General features: G+C 54.5%; 1 protein-coding gene across 1 annotated transcript in view; it reads left to right on the forward strand.

Annotated features, from left to right (window-relative positions):
• The window catches only part of MORN1 (MORN repeat containing 1), a 53,798-nt gene that overhangs the window by 16,225 nt on the left and 23,159 nt on the right, over positions 1-14,414 (forward strand). The window contains exons 9-10 of the mRNA XM_061184161.1: positions 5,828-5,951; positions 6,353-6,472. Coding sequence (XP_061040144.1) covers positions 5,828-5,951; positions 6,353-6,472 — 244 coding nt within the window. The remainder of the gene's footprint in view (positions 1-5,827; positions 5,952-6,352; positions 6,473-14,414) is intronic.

The following is a 14,414-nucleotide window of genomic DNA, read 5'->3' on the forward strand; positions in this document are numbered from 1 at the left end:
GTACAGTTTGTCAGTTTTTTCTTTCATGGACCATGTTCTTGGTGATTTGTCTAAGGATTCTTAGCCCAAGTTCACAGAGACTTTCTGCTGTTTTCTTGTACAACTTTTGCTCTTACATTTAGGTCTCTGATCCCTCTTGAATTAATTTTTGTGGGTAAGATAGAGGTCTAAATTCATCTTTTTTCATGTGGACTCCAGTTGTCCTAGTGCCATGTGTTGAAAAGACTGTCCTTTCCCCACTGAATTGCCTGGGCACCTTGGTCAGAAGTCACTTGACTGTAAGGGTGAGGGTTTATGTCTGGACGTCAGTTCTGTCCCTCAATCGATGTGTCTATCCTTAGGCCACTGCCACGCCATCTTGATTATTGCAGCCTTCCAGTACGTTTTGAAACTGGAGATTCCTCCAACTTTGTTCTTCTTTTTCAAAATTGTTTTGGCTAATCTGGGACCTCTGTATTTCCATATAAATATTTTAGGATCAGCTTGTCCATTTCTGTCCCCCAAAAAAGGAAAGAAAACAAGCTGCTAGGATTTTGTTGGGGATGCATTGACTCCAGCTGGGAGGACCGCCATTAGCAGCACTGAATCCTCTGCTTCATGAACATGAGACATCTCTCCACCTATTTTTCTTTACGTTCATCAACGTTTGTATTTTTCAGTGAGCAAGTCTCGCACTTTTCTTAAATTTATTAATAAACGATCAATGATTTATTATTGTTTAATTATAATTTGTTTATTAATACATTTGTTACATTCTTTTATGCTATTATAAATGGAATTGTTTTGTTATCTTCACTTCAGAAATTACGAGACTACGGTTGATTTTTACATGTTGATCTTATATTCTTTGACCTTGCTGGTTATTTCTGAGGATTTCTTAGGATTTTCTATACACAGGATCATGTCGTCTACAAATAAATGCAATTTTACTTCTTCCTTTTCAGTCTGGATGTGTTTTCATTCCCGGCAGCAGTGGCTGAGGGTCTTCAATCCTCCACCTCCTCGCCAGCACTTGTTGCTCTGTCTTTCTGGTTATACTCATCCTAGTGGGCAGGACGTGGTATCTCGTTGTGGTTCTGATTTGCATTTCCCTAATGAGTAATGATCTGGAGCCTTTTTTTCATGCACTTATTGGCCATTTGTAGATCTTCTTTGTAGAAATATCTATTCAGATCCTTTACCCATTAAAAAATTGGGGCAACTTGTCTTCTTATTGTGAGTTATTGAGAGTTCTTTATATATTCTGGATACAACTCCCATATCAGATATCTGATTTGCAAATATCTTTTTACTATTTTGTGGGTTGTCATGCAGTTTCTTGATGGTGTCCTTTGAACACATACATTTAAATTTTGATGAAGTCCAATTTACCTGTTTTTTTCTTGTGTTGCTTGTGCTTTCGGTGTCATATCTAAGAAGACTGCCTAGCCCAGAGTCATGAAGACTTATTCCTATGTTTTCTTCTACGAATTTTATATTTTTAGCTCTTACAGTTAGGCCTATTATCTATTTGGAGTCAATCTTTGTATGTGTTTGGTAGAATTCAATAGGAAGCCCATCTGGGCCTGGAGTTTTCTCTGTGGGAGGATTTTTAACTACTAATTCCGTTTCCTTTGCATATAGAGCTGTTCAGTTTATCTGTTTCTTCTTGAGTGAGTATGGTGTTTTGTGTCTTCCAGGGTTTCAGATTTCTTGGCATAAGCTTGTTCATAACACTCCCTTGCTCCCCGCTTAATGAATTGATACCATCTCTCTTGTTCCTAATATTGATTATTGGGGTCTTCTTTCTTTTTTTCCTGACTAGTCTAGTGAGAGGTTATCAGTTTCATTGATAAACAACCAACTTTTGGTTTCACTGATTTCTCTATTGTCTGTTTTCTATTTCATTAATTCCTATTTTGTTTTATTTTGTTTCCTTAAAATTTATTTATTTATTTTTGGCTGCATTGTGTCTTCGTTGCTGCACGTGGGCTTTCTCTAGTTGCAGCAAGTGTGGGCTACTCTTCATTGCGGTGTGCAGGCTTCTCATTGCGGTGGCTTCTCTTGCAGAGCGTGGGCTCTAGGCGCACGGGCTTCAGTAGTTGTGGCATGCAGGCTCAGTAGTTGTGGCTTGCGGGCTCTAGAGCGCAGGCTCTGTAGTCGTGGCACACGGGCTTAGTTGCTCCACGGCATGTGGGATCTTCCCAGACCAGGGCTCGAACCCGTGTCCCCTGCATTGGCAGGTGGATTCTTAAGCACTGCGCCACCAGGGAAGTCCCATTAATTCCTATTTTGATCTCATTATTTCCTTGCTTCTGCTTAGTTTGGATTTAATTTGCTCTCCTTTTTTAGTTTCCTAAGGTGGAAAGTTTCTAACATTATTTCAGACCTTTCTTTTCTAATATAGAAGTTTATTGCTATAAATTTCCCCCTTCATACTGCTTTAGCTGCGTCCTACAAATTTTGGTATGGTGTGCTTTCATTTTCATTCAATTCAGAATACGTCCTGATTTTCCTTTTGAGTTCTTTTTGGAACCAAGAGTTATTTAGAAGTGTGTTGTTTCATTTCCAAGTGTTTGGGAATTTTCCAGAGATCTTTCTGTTATTGATTCTAACTTAATTCCATGTGGTTGGAGTCATACTTTGTATGTCTTGAATTCTTTTAAATCTTTTGAGACTTGTTTTATGGCTCAGAATATGGCTCAGAAGAGTGTGAATTCTGCTCCTGAGTGGAATTGGGTGGCATATTCTATAAATATTGGGTGGCATATTCTATAAATGTCAATTCTATAAATGTCAATCAGGTGAATTTTGTTGACACTGCTGTCGAGTTTGCTAGATCCTTGCTGATTTTCTGTCTGCTTGTTCCATCAATTATTGACAGTGGTATGTTGAAATCTCTGATTATACTTGTGTTTTTGTCTATTTCTGCTTTCATTTCTATCAGTTTTAGCTTCATGTATTTTGAAGCTCTATTATAAGAAGCATAAACATTTAGGATTTTTATGTCATTTAATTAACTGACTTCTACAATCCCAATCTTTATGCTATTGTTTTAGTACATTTTACATTCATGTATCTAATAAACTTTATAATACATTGTTATTATTTTTGTTTAAACAGTCATTTATCTTTTAAAGAGTATTTAACAAACAGAAAAGGAAGTCTCATCTGTTGAGTTACCATTTCTGGTCCTCATTCCTTCCCATGGATCCAGATTTCCATCTGCTACCATTTTCTTTCTGCCCAAAGGACTTAACTTTTAACATTTCTTGTCATGTGTGTCTGCTGGTGATGAATTCTCTCAGCTTCCGTACATCTTGACTTTGCTTTCCTTTTTGATAGACATTGTTACCGCATACAGGATTCTGGCTCATCTTCCAGGTGAGCTTCGTGGTGTCACCTTGTCTGCATTGTTTTCCCTGAGAGATCTGCTTTCATGTCCCTGTACAAACGTCCTTTTCCTCTGGCTGTTTTTCAGGTTTTCTCTTTTTCACTGGTTTGAATAATTTGATTGTGATGCGACATGGCGTAGTTGTCTTTGTGGTTCTTGTGCTTGGAATCTGTTGAGCTTCTTGGATCTGTGGGTTTATAATTTTCCTCAAATTTGGGAATTTTCCAGCCATTATTTCTTCTGATAATTTTTCTGTGATAGCCTCTGCCCCCACTTTGGGGACCCCAATTTTCTATGTATCAGGCTGCCCCCCCGGTTCCATGGATTCTCTTTCCCACCCTCGCTCCCTTCCTTTTTTTCTTTTTTCTCACAGTGTCTCATTCTGGATCATTTCCATAGCTGTGTTTTCAAGTTCATGAATCTTTTTTCTACAGAATCTAATCTATTGTTGATCACATCCAGTGTGTTTTTTCATCTCATGGTTCTCACCTCTAGAATCAACTTTGTTCTTTTTAATTTTTATTTATTTATTTATTCATTTTTTTGGCCGTGCAGCATGAGGGATGTTAGTTCCCCCACCAGGGATCCAACCCGCGCTCCCCGGCAGTGGAAGCACAGAGTCCTAACCACTGGACCGCCAGGGAAGCCCCAACTTTGTTCTCTTTTATATCTTCTGTGTCTCTACTTAACTTTTGAACACACGAATACAGTTATAATAATAACTTTCAAAAACGTCCTTTTCAGGACTTCCCTGGTGGCGCAGTGGTTAAGAATCTGCCTGCCATTGCAGGGGACATGGGTTCAAGCCCTGGTCCAGGAAGATCCCACATGCTGCAGAGCAACTAAACCCATGCGCCACAACTACTGAGCCTGCGAGCCACAACTACTGAGCCCACGTGCCACAACTACTGAAGCCCGTGTGCCTAGAGCCCACGCTCTGCAACAAGAGAAGCCACCACAATGAGAAGCCCACGCACCACAACGAAGAGTAGCCCCCGCTCACCGCGACTAGAGAAAGCCTGCGCAGCAACGAAGATGCAATGCAGCCAAAAATAAATAAATTAATTAATTTTTAAAAAAAAAAGATATCCTTTTCCACTGTGTCAGTTCTGGGTCAGTTTGATTGAGTTTCCTCCTTGTTATGGGCCATACTTTCCTGCCTTCTCTGCCTGGTAATCTTTGATTGAATGTCGGACCTTGTGAATTTTACCTTGGGGGCTAGAGACGCCTGTGTCCCTGTAAACATTCTTGAGCTTTGTTCTGGGGCGCAGTTAAGTTGCTTGGAGACAGTTTAATCCTCTCAGGTCTTGGTTTTAGGATTTGTTGGGTCTGGAGGGGGGGGCTCAGTCTAAGACCAGTCACCCCCCCATTACTGAGAATTCTGCTCGACGTGCCCTGACTTCTGAGTTCTCCAGCCTGGCCGACAGGACGAGCAGGCCTCCCATCCTGCTGGGGCCTCTCGTTCTCCCCTCACTCATGCTCTGATCTGTGCTGCACTGACCCCGAGGTCCCCCCTGCTCCGCTCCTGCGTGGGCCTGTCTCCCAGCCTCTACCCGACCCGCTCTGCACCAGCCCCGCACGTCCTCTCAGGGCGGGAACTGGGCAACTGTGGAGTCCATCGTGTTTCCCGTCCCTCAGGAACCACTGTCCTTGCCTGATGTCCAGGGTCTTGAAAACCACAGTCTCATTCAGTTTTGTCTGCTCTTTGGTTGCTTCGAGTCGGAGGGTCCGTGTTACGGACCTCTGGTCTGTAACGGACCTCTGGGACCCTCTGGTCCCAGTTACGCCCTCTGGACCAGAACCAGAAGCCAATCAAACCACAGTTGTCCCTACACTTGGCTCCTTTTCTCCCCAAGTCCACGACGTTCTGGTCTTTGCCCTGCATGTCTCCTTTTCCGATCTCAGCAACTCGAGGCTGCACAGGGCCCTCACTGGCGCTGGTCAGTGCTTGTTGTTGACCCCGAGCCCCTGAGTGCATGTGACCAGGCCTGTGCTGGGTGCCTCGGGGATGTAGGCGAGTGGGGGGAGCCCATCCCCCAGGCCGAGGTGGGAGATGGGTGGCCGTGTGCTCAGTCGATCCCCCACGGCCCTGAGCCTGTAGCCGGTGAAGCCCTGAGGCCAGCCAGCAAGGAGAGGCCCTCCCAGAGAGTAGGGACCGGTCGGAGCCAGAGGCACAGAGGTGCCCTGCGGCCCGGAACTGGACTCGGCGTCTGGACTCCCAGGACGGGGTGGGGCGGGCAGGCAGAGCGTGGACGGTCGTCCGAGGGCCAAGAGGAGGGGAGGGACCAGGAAGGCGAGTGGAGGGCGAGGTGACCGTGCTCTTGGCCCCTGGCAGCGCCCTGCTCCTCCTGGACACACGTTCCTCACGGAGGCCGGGGTGGGGGGCTGGGGGCACCCAGGTGCGGCCGCCCCGCCCCCGCGGCCTTCGGCAGCCCCTCTCTCTCCTTCGGGAAGGTGAGCACGGCCGGGTGGTGGAGATCTCCGCGGGTATCCGATACGTGCAGCTCCCAGCCTACTCGGAGGTCAGCTTTTTCAAAGTGGACGATGGTCACAGAGAGACACCCATCCAGACCCCGTTGTGAGTAAGGGTGACCCCGCGTGACACTCATGAGGGTGGGGAGGGGTCCCTCCTCGACTCTGCTCCCCCGCGCCCCTCCCGCACCCCTTCCGCTCCCGCCAGGACACTGCGGGCACTGGGGTCACGACGCGCTCTGTCTGGCGGAGGGGAAACCAAGGCACCTTCTGACTGTGGGGTCCGGGCAGGGAGGGGGTCCAGGCAGAGGGCAGGGAGGCAGGGAGGCCAGGGCTGCCGTGAGACACCCTGCCTGCCCCCCCCTTCCTTCCCACCACCCTGGTCTCCGAGTGGCCACCTCAGCCCTTTCTCCTACCTGGACCGGCCCCTGGACCCCCGTGTCCCCGCAGCCAGGTGTCACCCAGCTCGGTGTCGAGCAGAGCCCAGCCCTGTCCTTCCCTCCACAGCGGGTTCCAGTGCATCTCCTACCCTCGGTCCGGCCCCAAGTCCAGGGCCCTGGAGCCCAGAGCTGCCCTGGAGAGTGCCGGCGCCAACTCCCCACTCCCCGAGGGAGACCCCTGCGACCTGCCCGGTGAGTGGGGCTAACCAAGGGGTCAGCGGTGGGCAGCACAAGCTCAGGGCTGCATGGGGTGACAGCGGTGCCCCCGAACCTGGGCAGGAGGAAGTGTAGTTGCTCCCTGAGAACAGTGGACCTGGGAGACACGGGATGTCCCGGGAAGACATCTCAGACAGCTCCGAGGAGCGGTCACCGTGGCGATGGGTTAAAAGGCAGGCTGGGGGCTGCCAACCTGGCGTCCGGGCTGCTGGACGTGCTCACCGTGCAGACCCAGGGCCCCCGGTGGGGGAGGGGCGGGGTGGGGTGGGATGAGTGGTCCGGGCTGCTGCACCGCCGTCCTGGGCTGTCCACCTGCACAGCCCTCGTTGCCGTGAACACAGAGTGAAGTTGGTTTGTTCATCCCCTGTGAGCCTGGCAGCGGGTGAGGCCCCCGGGCCACTGGTCTCAGGGCTCTTTCTGTTCAGGCCTGTCCCTGGAGGGTGGCAAACCCACCAAGGCCGCTGCCAGCGGGAGGCCTGTGTCGGCCTGGACAGGACACCGCGTAGGAGCCCTCCCCCAGGCCCCCGAGGTGACCCCCGGCTCTGTGGGGTCCTTGCGGGCCTGATGGTCACACGTGTTCACCTGGTTTTCCGACCGATTCCACCCTGCCTGGAGCACAGGGCCGACAGCATCTCTGTGTGCGCTTGGCTCCCGGTTCTTCATGGAGATGTGGCTCCGGTGTCAGGCAGAGCCCGCGCACCCCAGGCCCGGGCAGGGGAGACCTGCCTCCTCCGTGGAGTGTGGGCCTAGCTTCGCCACGGGTCCTTTCTGGAATTACTCCCGGAAGCTAGTGCTGGAGCTCGGGCTGAGTTGGTTTAATCACTGCAGTTCATGCTCAGGGATCGAATCCTCCCGCAAACCCAGGGATCGAATCCTCCCGCAAACCCAGGGCTCGCGTCTTCGGGGAGAGTGGGCATTTGAGTTAACAGAGGGCGCGTCCCAGCCGAGCATCAACTGATCAGCTGCCGGGGGCCCCACCTGGTCCCCAGGGCCCTCGTCGCTTCTGGGAGGGCTGCTCGGTAGTTGGGGCTGGGGTCCCTGCCGGGCAGACTTGCGCACACTTCAGTTTAGGGCCCTCATGCTCTCCTCAGCCTCTTTTTTTATTTTTAAATTTTTTTAATTTATTTATTTATTTTTGGCTGCGTTGGGTCTTCGTTGAGGTGTGTGGATTTCTCATTGCGGTGGCTTCTCTTGGGAGCACAGGCTGTAGGCACACAGGCTTCAGTAGTTGTGGCATGCAGGCTCAGTAGTTGTGGCTCGCAGGCTCTAGAGCGCAGGCTCAGTAGTTGTGGCGCACGGGCCCAGTTGCTCCGCGGCATGTGGGATCTTCCCAGACCAGGGCTCGAACCCGTGTCCCCTGCATTGGCAGGCGATTCCTAACCACTGCGCCACCAGGGAAGCCCGTCTCCTCAGCCTCTTGAAGGGGCCCCCATCCCTCCAGTTAGGATTCCAGCCCTGGGCGCGGCCAGGTGGGTGCAGGGCACAGACTTGCCGTGTCCGGGGCCCGAGCCAGACAGGGTGGCCGTGCGGTGCTGAGATGAGGCACGTCCGGACTGAGCCCCGGGTGCCTCCCTCACGGGGCAGGCGGGGCCAGCCTGGCCAGAGACCCCCTCTCTGCTTCCGCCTCAGTTTATGGAAGCAAATTCAGCTGCACTGTCATCGGGGAATGTGCTCGTATTTCTGTGTAAAAGCGCTCACTGGGCGCCAGGCCCTCCGCTGGGAGGGCTTTCAGAGCCGCTGGGAGGTCTTGGTGGAATGCGAGGAGCCCCGCGTCGGCCGAGTGCGGGCCTGTGGGCTGGACTCAGCGCGGCTAGGGCACGGGCATCGAGCTGTAGAAAGTGCCCCATAGGGAAGCCGAGGGGCACAGACCCCCTGGGTTCCAGCCGTCACCCTTCTGCGTTCGGCGCCGAGTCGGAGGGCCCTGGGTCCCCGGCAGGAGCATCTGGGGACCGGCCAGAGAGTGTCCGTCATTTTCCGGCTGACCCTCCCTGGGCTTCAGTTTGCTCTTCTGCCAGATGTGGTGGTCACAGCGTCCACCTCCAGGACGGCTGACCGAGCCCCCGCGCCCCACTCCGTCCCCGTCACGGGTCTGAGCCGGAGAGTGCCCCGAGAAGGGAGAGGGCCCACCGGCCAGAGGCCAGGGAGGCGGGCTCCCTTCTGCTTTTGCCCCTCTTAGCGCTGATGCTTCCCGTCGTGCGAGTGGGTTCACGCAGGACCGTTCCCGGTGAAAGTCCCCCCCCGCCACGGACACGGCTGCGGCAGAGCATCTCGCCCACGATGACACTCGCCCTGTCCCCGAGCCCTTCGGACGTGTTGCGGGGAGCCCAGGTCGGCCCAGGGTGGTGAACGCGCAGCGTCTGTCTGTCCTCCGTCTGTCCTGTGGTGCACGCTCCAGCCCTGCCGCGAGGAGGTGAGCGGTCAGCCGCCAGTGAGAGAAACGGCTTCAACTCGGGGGCCCCGCACCCCGTCAGCAGGAAGGCGGACCCTGGGCTGCAGGCCTGAGGGGCACCCAGTTGGACCTGGGACCCTGGTGGGCGGAGCAAAGCCTCGAAGTGGCCAGAGGGGGACACGGGGCTGCTGGGCTAGGGAGGGAGCAAGCCTTTCTTTTTTCTTTTTTTAATATTTATTTATTTATTTATTTGGCTGCACCGGGTCTTAGTTTTGGCATGCAGGATCTTTAGTTCCGGCGTGCAGGATCTAGTTCCCTGACCAGGGATCGAACCCTGGCCCCCTGTACTGGGAGCGCAGAGTCTTAACCACTGGTACACCAGGGAAGTCCCAAGCCTTTTCTAATTCTAATACAATGGCTTATTCTATGACTATATGGGGATAGATATCTTTAACTTTTAAGTTTTCTTTATCCCTCATCCTAAAAGAAAGCAGAGTGCGGAGTTCTGGGGCAGGCCCACATGTACAGGGATCAAAAACCAGGAGTCTTTTCCTCATAAGAGTGAACTTCTGTATTCTCAGAACCAGAGAGATAAACCCCGTCCCTCTCATGCTCACCCCAGCACGGCTGTGCCCTTTCTCGCTTGGCTCTCGGACCCAGACCTTCACCAAGGACCCGAGCCCTTTCTCCAGCCAGCACGGGGCCTGGCGGTCTCGGGTGGCTGTCTCTGCCTGTGTGCTCACTTGCGTGAGGGGCAGGACGCGGAGGCAGAAGGCAGCCCCTGCTGAATCCAAGGGCAGGGACATTGCAGTGGGCCCTGGGAAGCCTGGGGAACGCGCCCTCGGGGCACCGGCCGCAGCCAGGATCCCCACGCGGACAGGTCTCAAAGAGACCCAGAGGGTTTCAGATTGAAAGATAATTCAGCACAAGTCCTGAGATAAACTTGGGCCAGGAAATCTCTGAGGTGAGAGTTTCTACTGAAGCGAATTACAGGGACCCCCACGCAGAGGAGTCCAGTGAAACGTCCGGCTTCCCTCTCGGCCCAGAGTCACGGACACTATTGAATGCCTGCCATGACCGACACGTGCCACAGAGCCAGACACGGGACGGCTTTCGCCGAGGCCTTGTCACTGGGCCCCGTGCCCTCACCGGGCGGCTCCACTGTGGTCACCCGTCTCTCCAGCTGACTCTCAGGGCATGGAGCTCACACACATGCCTGCTTCGTTTGGCTTCTTCCTGGGCAGACCACATGCTAACGGTGAGGCTTGGCTGCTTCTAACAACACAGTCGTGGCTTCAGCTCCATCGACGTTTGCTGCTCACGTAAGTTCAGAGGCAGGGGTGACACCCTTCCTGATCGCCAGGGACTCCCACTTCTGTTTCCCATTCTGCTACTCTGGGCACCACCTCGCGGTCCTCGAGGGTTGCACAAGCACCAGGCATCATGCCCCTATTCCAGCCAGCAGGAAGGGGGAAGCATAAGGAGCAAGGGGCCCTTCGCTTCTAAGAAGCTTCCCTAGGGGCTTCCCTGGTGGCGCAGTGGTTGAGAATCTGCCTTCCAATGCAGGGGACACAGGTTCGAGCCCTGGTCTGGGAAGATCCCACATGCCGCGGAGCGACTAGGCCCGTGAGCCACAATTACTGAGCCTGCGCGTCTGGAGCCTGTGCTCCGCAGCAAGAGAGGCCGCGACAGTGAGAGGCCCGCGCACCGCGATGAAGAGTGGCTCCCGCTCGCCACAACTAGACAAAGCCCTCGCACAGAAACGAAGACCCAACGCAGCCATAAATAAATAAATAAATAAATAAGAAGCTTCCCGGGGGTATCTCTCCCACTGCCGCTTACACCTCATTGGCCAGAGCTTGGTTACGTGACCACACCAGGCCATACGGAGACAAGCAACACAATTTGCCAGCTCGGACCAGGTTCTGCCATCAGAGAAGGAGGGGAGGATGGTCAACCAGCCATCTGCCAAGTGGTTTGGAAGCCCGAGTCAGAAACCGTGTCATCATGCTGCACTACCGGCCCCTGCTGGGTGCCAGCTGAGCGGGAAACAGCCTGCGGGCAAGGATCCTGGCCTCCTGCCGCCTCCGTGCCGGTGCCCCCCCACCCCCCGCTCCCCGTCTCCTTTTAGGAAGCAGGCCCCGTCCGTGACCCCTGCCCGCCCTGCGACCTCACCCTGCAGCCCCGCGACAGGACTGTAAGGTTGTGATTAATGGGTTTGGTAAAACGGGCTGGTGGTGAAGATGCCGATTCTGTTAGACCAACGGGGAGTGAGGGAGACGACCATGGTCGTGCCGTGAGGGTGTCGCAGCCTCGGGAGCTAATGAGGCCCCCCCCGGGAGTGGGCGGCCCGCCAGATGGGTCAGGCCGGCTGGGGCTGAGGCTGGGGGTCCAGAGCTGCCGCCCCCGGCCCTGCCCTGCCCTCCTGCCATGGGGTTCACTCACCGACAGGAGGCAGTGCCCTGGGCCCTGAGCCGAGGCCCCGGTGGGTGAAGGCAGAGCTGGGGGCCTGGCCACGGGTCGGTCCAGCGGGACCTGGCAGGTGGCACCTGCAGGCCTGCTCCTAGATGTAGCGCTGGGTGTGGAAGGCGGTCGGCACCGGGTGCAGGTGGGGAGCTGCTGCAAGTGGGGGAGGCCACCCCACCCCCGCCGCTGGAGCACGAAGTCGGGTTCAAACCTCAGAGCAGTTAGGGGTCTCCCGGAGGTTGGAGGTCGGGCTGCCCCAGGACAGGAGGGAGGGAAGGAGGCCCCGAGCAGAAGCATCGCGGCTGAGGCTGACCTGAAGTCAGAGCAGAGCCTGAGTCGTCTTACATTTTGAAGCAATTTTCCAGTTCCAACCTGTTCTGAGACTCGTGCCGAGAGCCCGGGGTGCGTGAGCACGGACCCCGGCAGGCGGCAGCAGCTACGGGCGCTCGGCACCTCTGTGCCCCACACTCCGCCCCCAGACTTCCCTGGACAGAAGGGGATGTGGCCTCTCAGTCACAGGTTCAGAACCTTGGGCACCTGGAGCCGAGGCCTGTGCACAAAGGAGGGGCCCCTGGAAGTCACCCCCACTCAGGGGTCTCAGCCCCCCTCCGCCCAGCCTCGCCCAGGCCTCCCAGCACCTACCCGGGGGCTCGGCCCTCACCCCACCCCCAGCCGGGGCCAGGTTCTCAAGGACGGCAGGTCAGCATCTTCCCTCCCGCATCTGGTGGGCAATTAAGAAAGTGGACCCTCTAAAAACTTGGCTTCTAATTATACAAATAAGTAAAAGGAGGAGAGAAAATGCTTTCTCTTTCCCAAGGCCTAATGTCAGTAATATGTAATTCAAACTCTGTATTTTATTATTTTGTTGATATGAAATATCTCAGTTCAATTGTTTTTAACTTTTGAATAGACGATTTGCTTTTCGTTGAGAAGAAAAGAGGATTTCATCGATGTGGACTATTGCCAGATATTCTAAACCCTATTTTGGTTAAATTATAGCACCCAGATTTTAGTTAACAAAGCACATTGATTTTATATTCAAAAATTTTTTTATATTTAGTCTCTTAACCTTTTGTAATTCCCACCCACAGCTTTAAATGGTAGAACCCTTTTATGTTAATTGTTGTCAGTGGGGTGTCTGCCTCGGCCCCCCTGGTAATTTAAGCCCATTGAATCCTAATGCAGGTGCTGGTAATTGCGAGAGGGACATTGTCAGCCTGGCTGAGCCTGGGTGGTTCAAACAATCCCCTGTAAATTGGATTTGGGAACCTAAAAAAGCCATAGCAGTGAGGGAGAACCTCAGATTGCTTTCTTTTTTTTTTTAATGCACAAAACCATCCCAGGAAATGTTTCCAATTGATCTGAGTGGTTCCTCTTTTTCACTGCTGAACAATGGTTTTGAGTATTCATCAGATGGGATCTAGGAAGAATCATCATAATTATAAGATGATTTTAAAAATCAAGGTGCCCTTTGCTGCTAATCCAGTCTTGCCAATAAAAGTGGCAGAATGTGTAGCAGAGAACTTCTGGAAATTTCATTGCCTCTTGGGGTGATAACACGTTTTAATATTGTCTACGGTTAATTATGGCAGAATAGCATGAAAGATCCATACTTTTAAAGGAAAATTTGTGCTATAAATTTCTTGTCTAGGAATCATCCCAGCTAGAGGAAACGTCCCAGAGAAATATAAAAAGATACCGCGTTGCTTCCAGGGCCAACGCAGTGGGTAACAATGGAGGTGAACTCAGATGTGAGGGGGGATGTCTGCCTGGAACCAAGCGTCAGGAGGGTGAGGGGTGGGGGCCGCAGGACCCCGAGACCACAGCTCCTGGGAGGCGGGGCCTCAGGGGGTGCCCTCCCCGGGACTCTCCTGGACACTGGGCCCTCTGGCCCTGCGGCGGCCCTGTGGCCTGGGAGCCCAGGAAGGAGGAGGGGCCCGGTCAGCAGGGCGGTGGGGGCCTGACCCCCAGGGTGGGTCCAACGGGAGCCCCCGCTGGCTCCTCCTTCCCATGGATGGATGTGTGGTCTGGGGCCGGGCAAGAGGACACCAGCCCCTCCCTGTGTCCCGCGACCCCGACCCCGAGGGCACAACCGGCGGGAGGGCCCCTGCGCTGCCTCAGATACCCCACGCCCTTTGGCCCCGACAGCGGATCTCTGGCGGCCGTTTGGTGGGACCCACAGGGTGGAGAGCAGAGGGAGGGGGGTTGGCACCCAGGCTCCCAGCGCAGCCGAGGCCTGGCATGGCGGCAAATCTGCACCCCCGTGGATGCTCGCGCTGGGTGCACACGTGTCCTCAGGAGGGACCGCACGGCGGGCAACCGGCCTGGCCCGCCCCCTTCAGCCCCCGTCGTGGCCTCGAGGTGAGGACATCCTGCCGGGCGGGCCAGGTGGGCTCTTTCCCTATGACCTTGGGGGTCCAGGCCGTCTGCTGGCCGGGCCCCAGACCCCTTAGAACCACCAGACCAGCCAGGGATGGTGGCTTATTGATCTTCAACTTTATGTTCTGACAGGGGACCAAGAAACAAACCCGACCAGTGGCTGCTGGCAGCTTCCAGCATCAGTGGGGGCAGCTCCTGCCTCGCCCCGCGCCCGGGACCCCGAGTCAGCCCTTCTGCCGCCCACATGGGCGCCGCCCGTGGGGCTCCCTGTCTTCTGTGGTCAGAGCCCGCACCTGTCTGCAGCCTCGCCCCAGGGGCTCTCCTGGGCACACTTCCTGCCCCCGTGTCACCTCACATGTCACCGAGCCTGTGGCCTTCCTGTGTCGGCCCCAACGCTGCCTGCGGGTCCCCATCCAGGGGGGACAACCCAGGGCACCGCACTGGGGTCAGGCTCCTGCACCGGCTGAGGTGCCGGTTGGCGCGGCCACGGCCCAGCTGGCAGGGCACCGGGGTCTCGTGGTGCAGGCTGTGGCCTCTACGGTTCAGGAACAGCTTTAGCCTGGAGACTGTTGAGGGCGGGAGGCGAGTCAGGCACCATGACTTGTCCAGGGTCCCTGGGCGAGGGGCCAGGACCCGGCCACCGTCAGGAAGCTCGTTCCGAAGGCACCGGGGAGGGGCT

This window comes from Eubalaena glacialis, chromosome 3 (assembly GCF_028564815.1).
Source record: "Eubalaena glacialis isolate mEubGla1 chromosome 3, mEubGla1.1.hap2.+ XY, whole genome shotgun sequence".
Classification (NCBI taxonomy): domain Eukaryota; kingdom Metazoa; phylum Chordata; class Mammalia; order Artiodactyla; family Balaenidae; genus Eubalaena; species Eubalaena glacialis.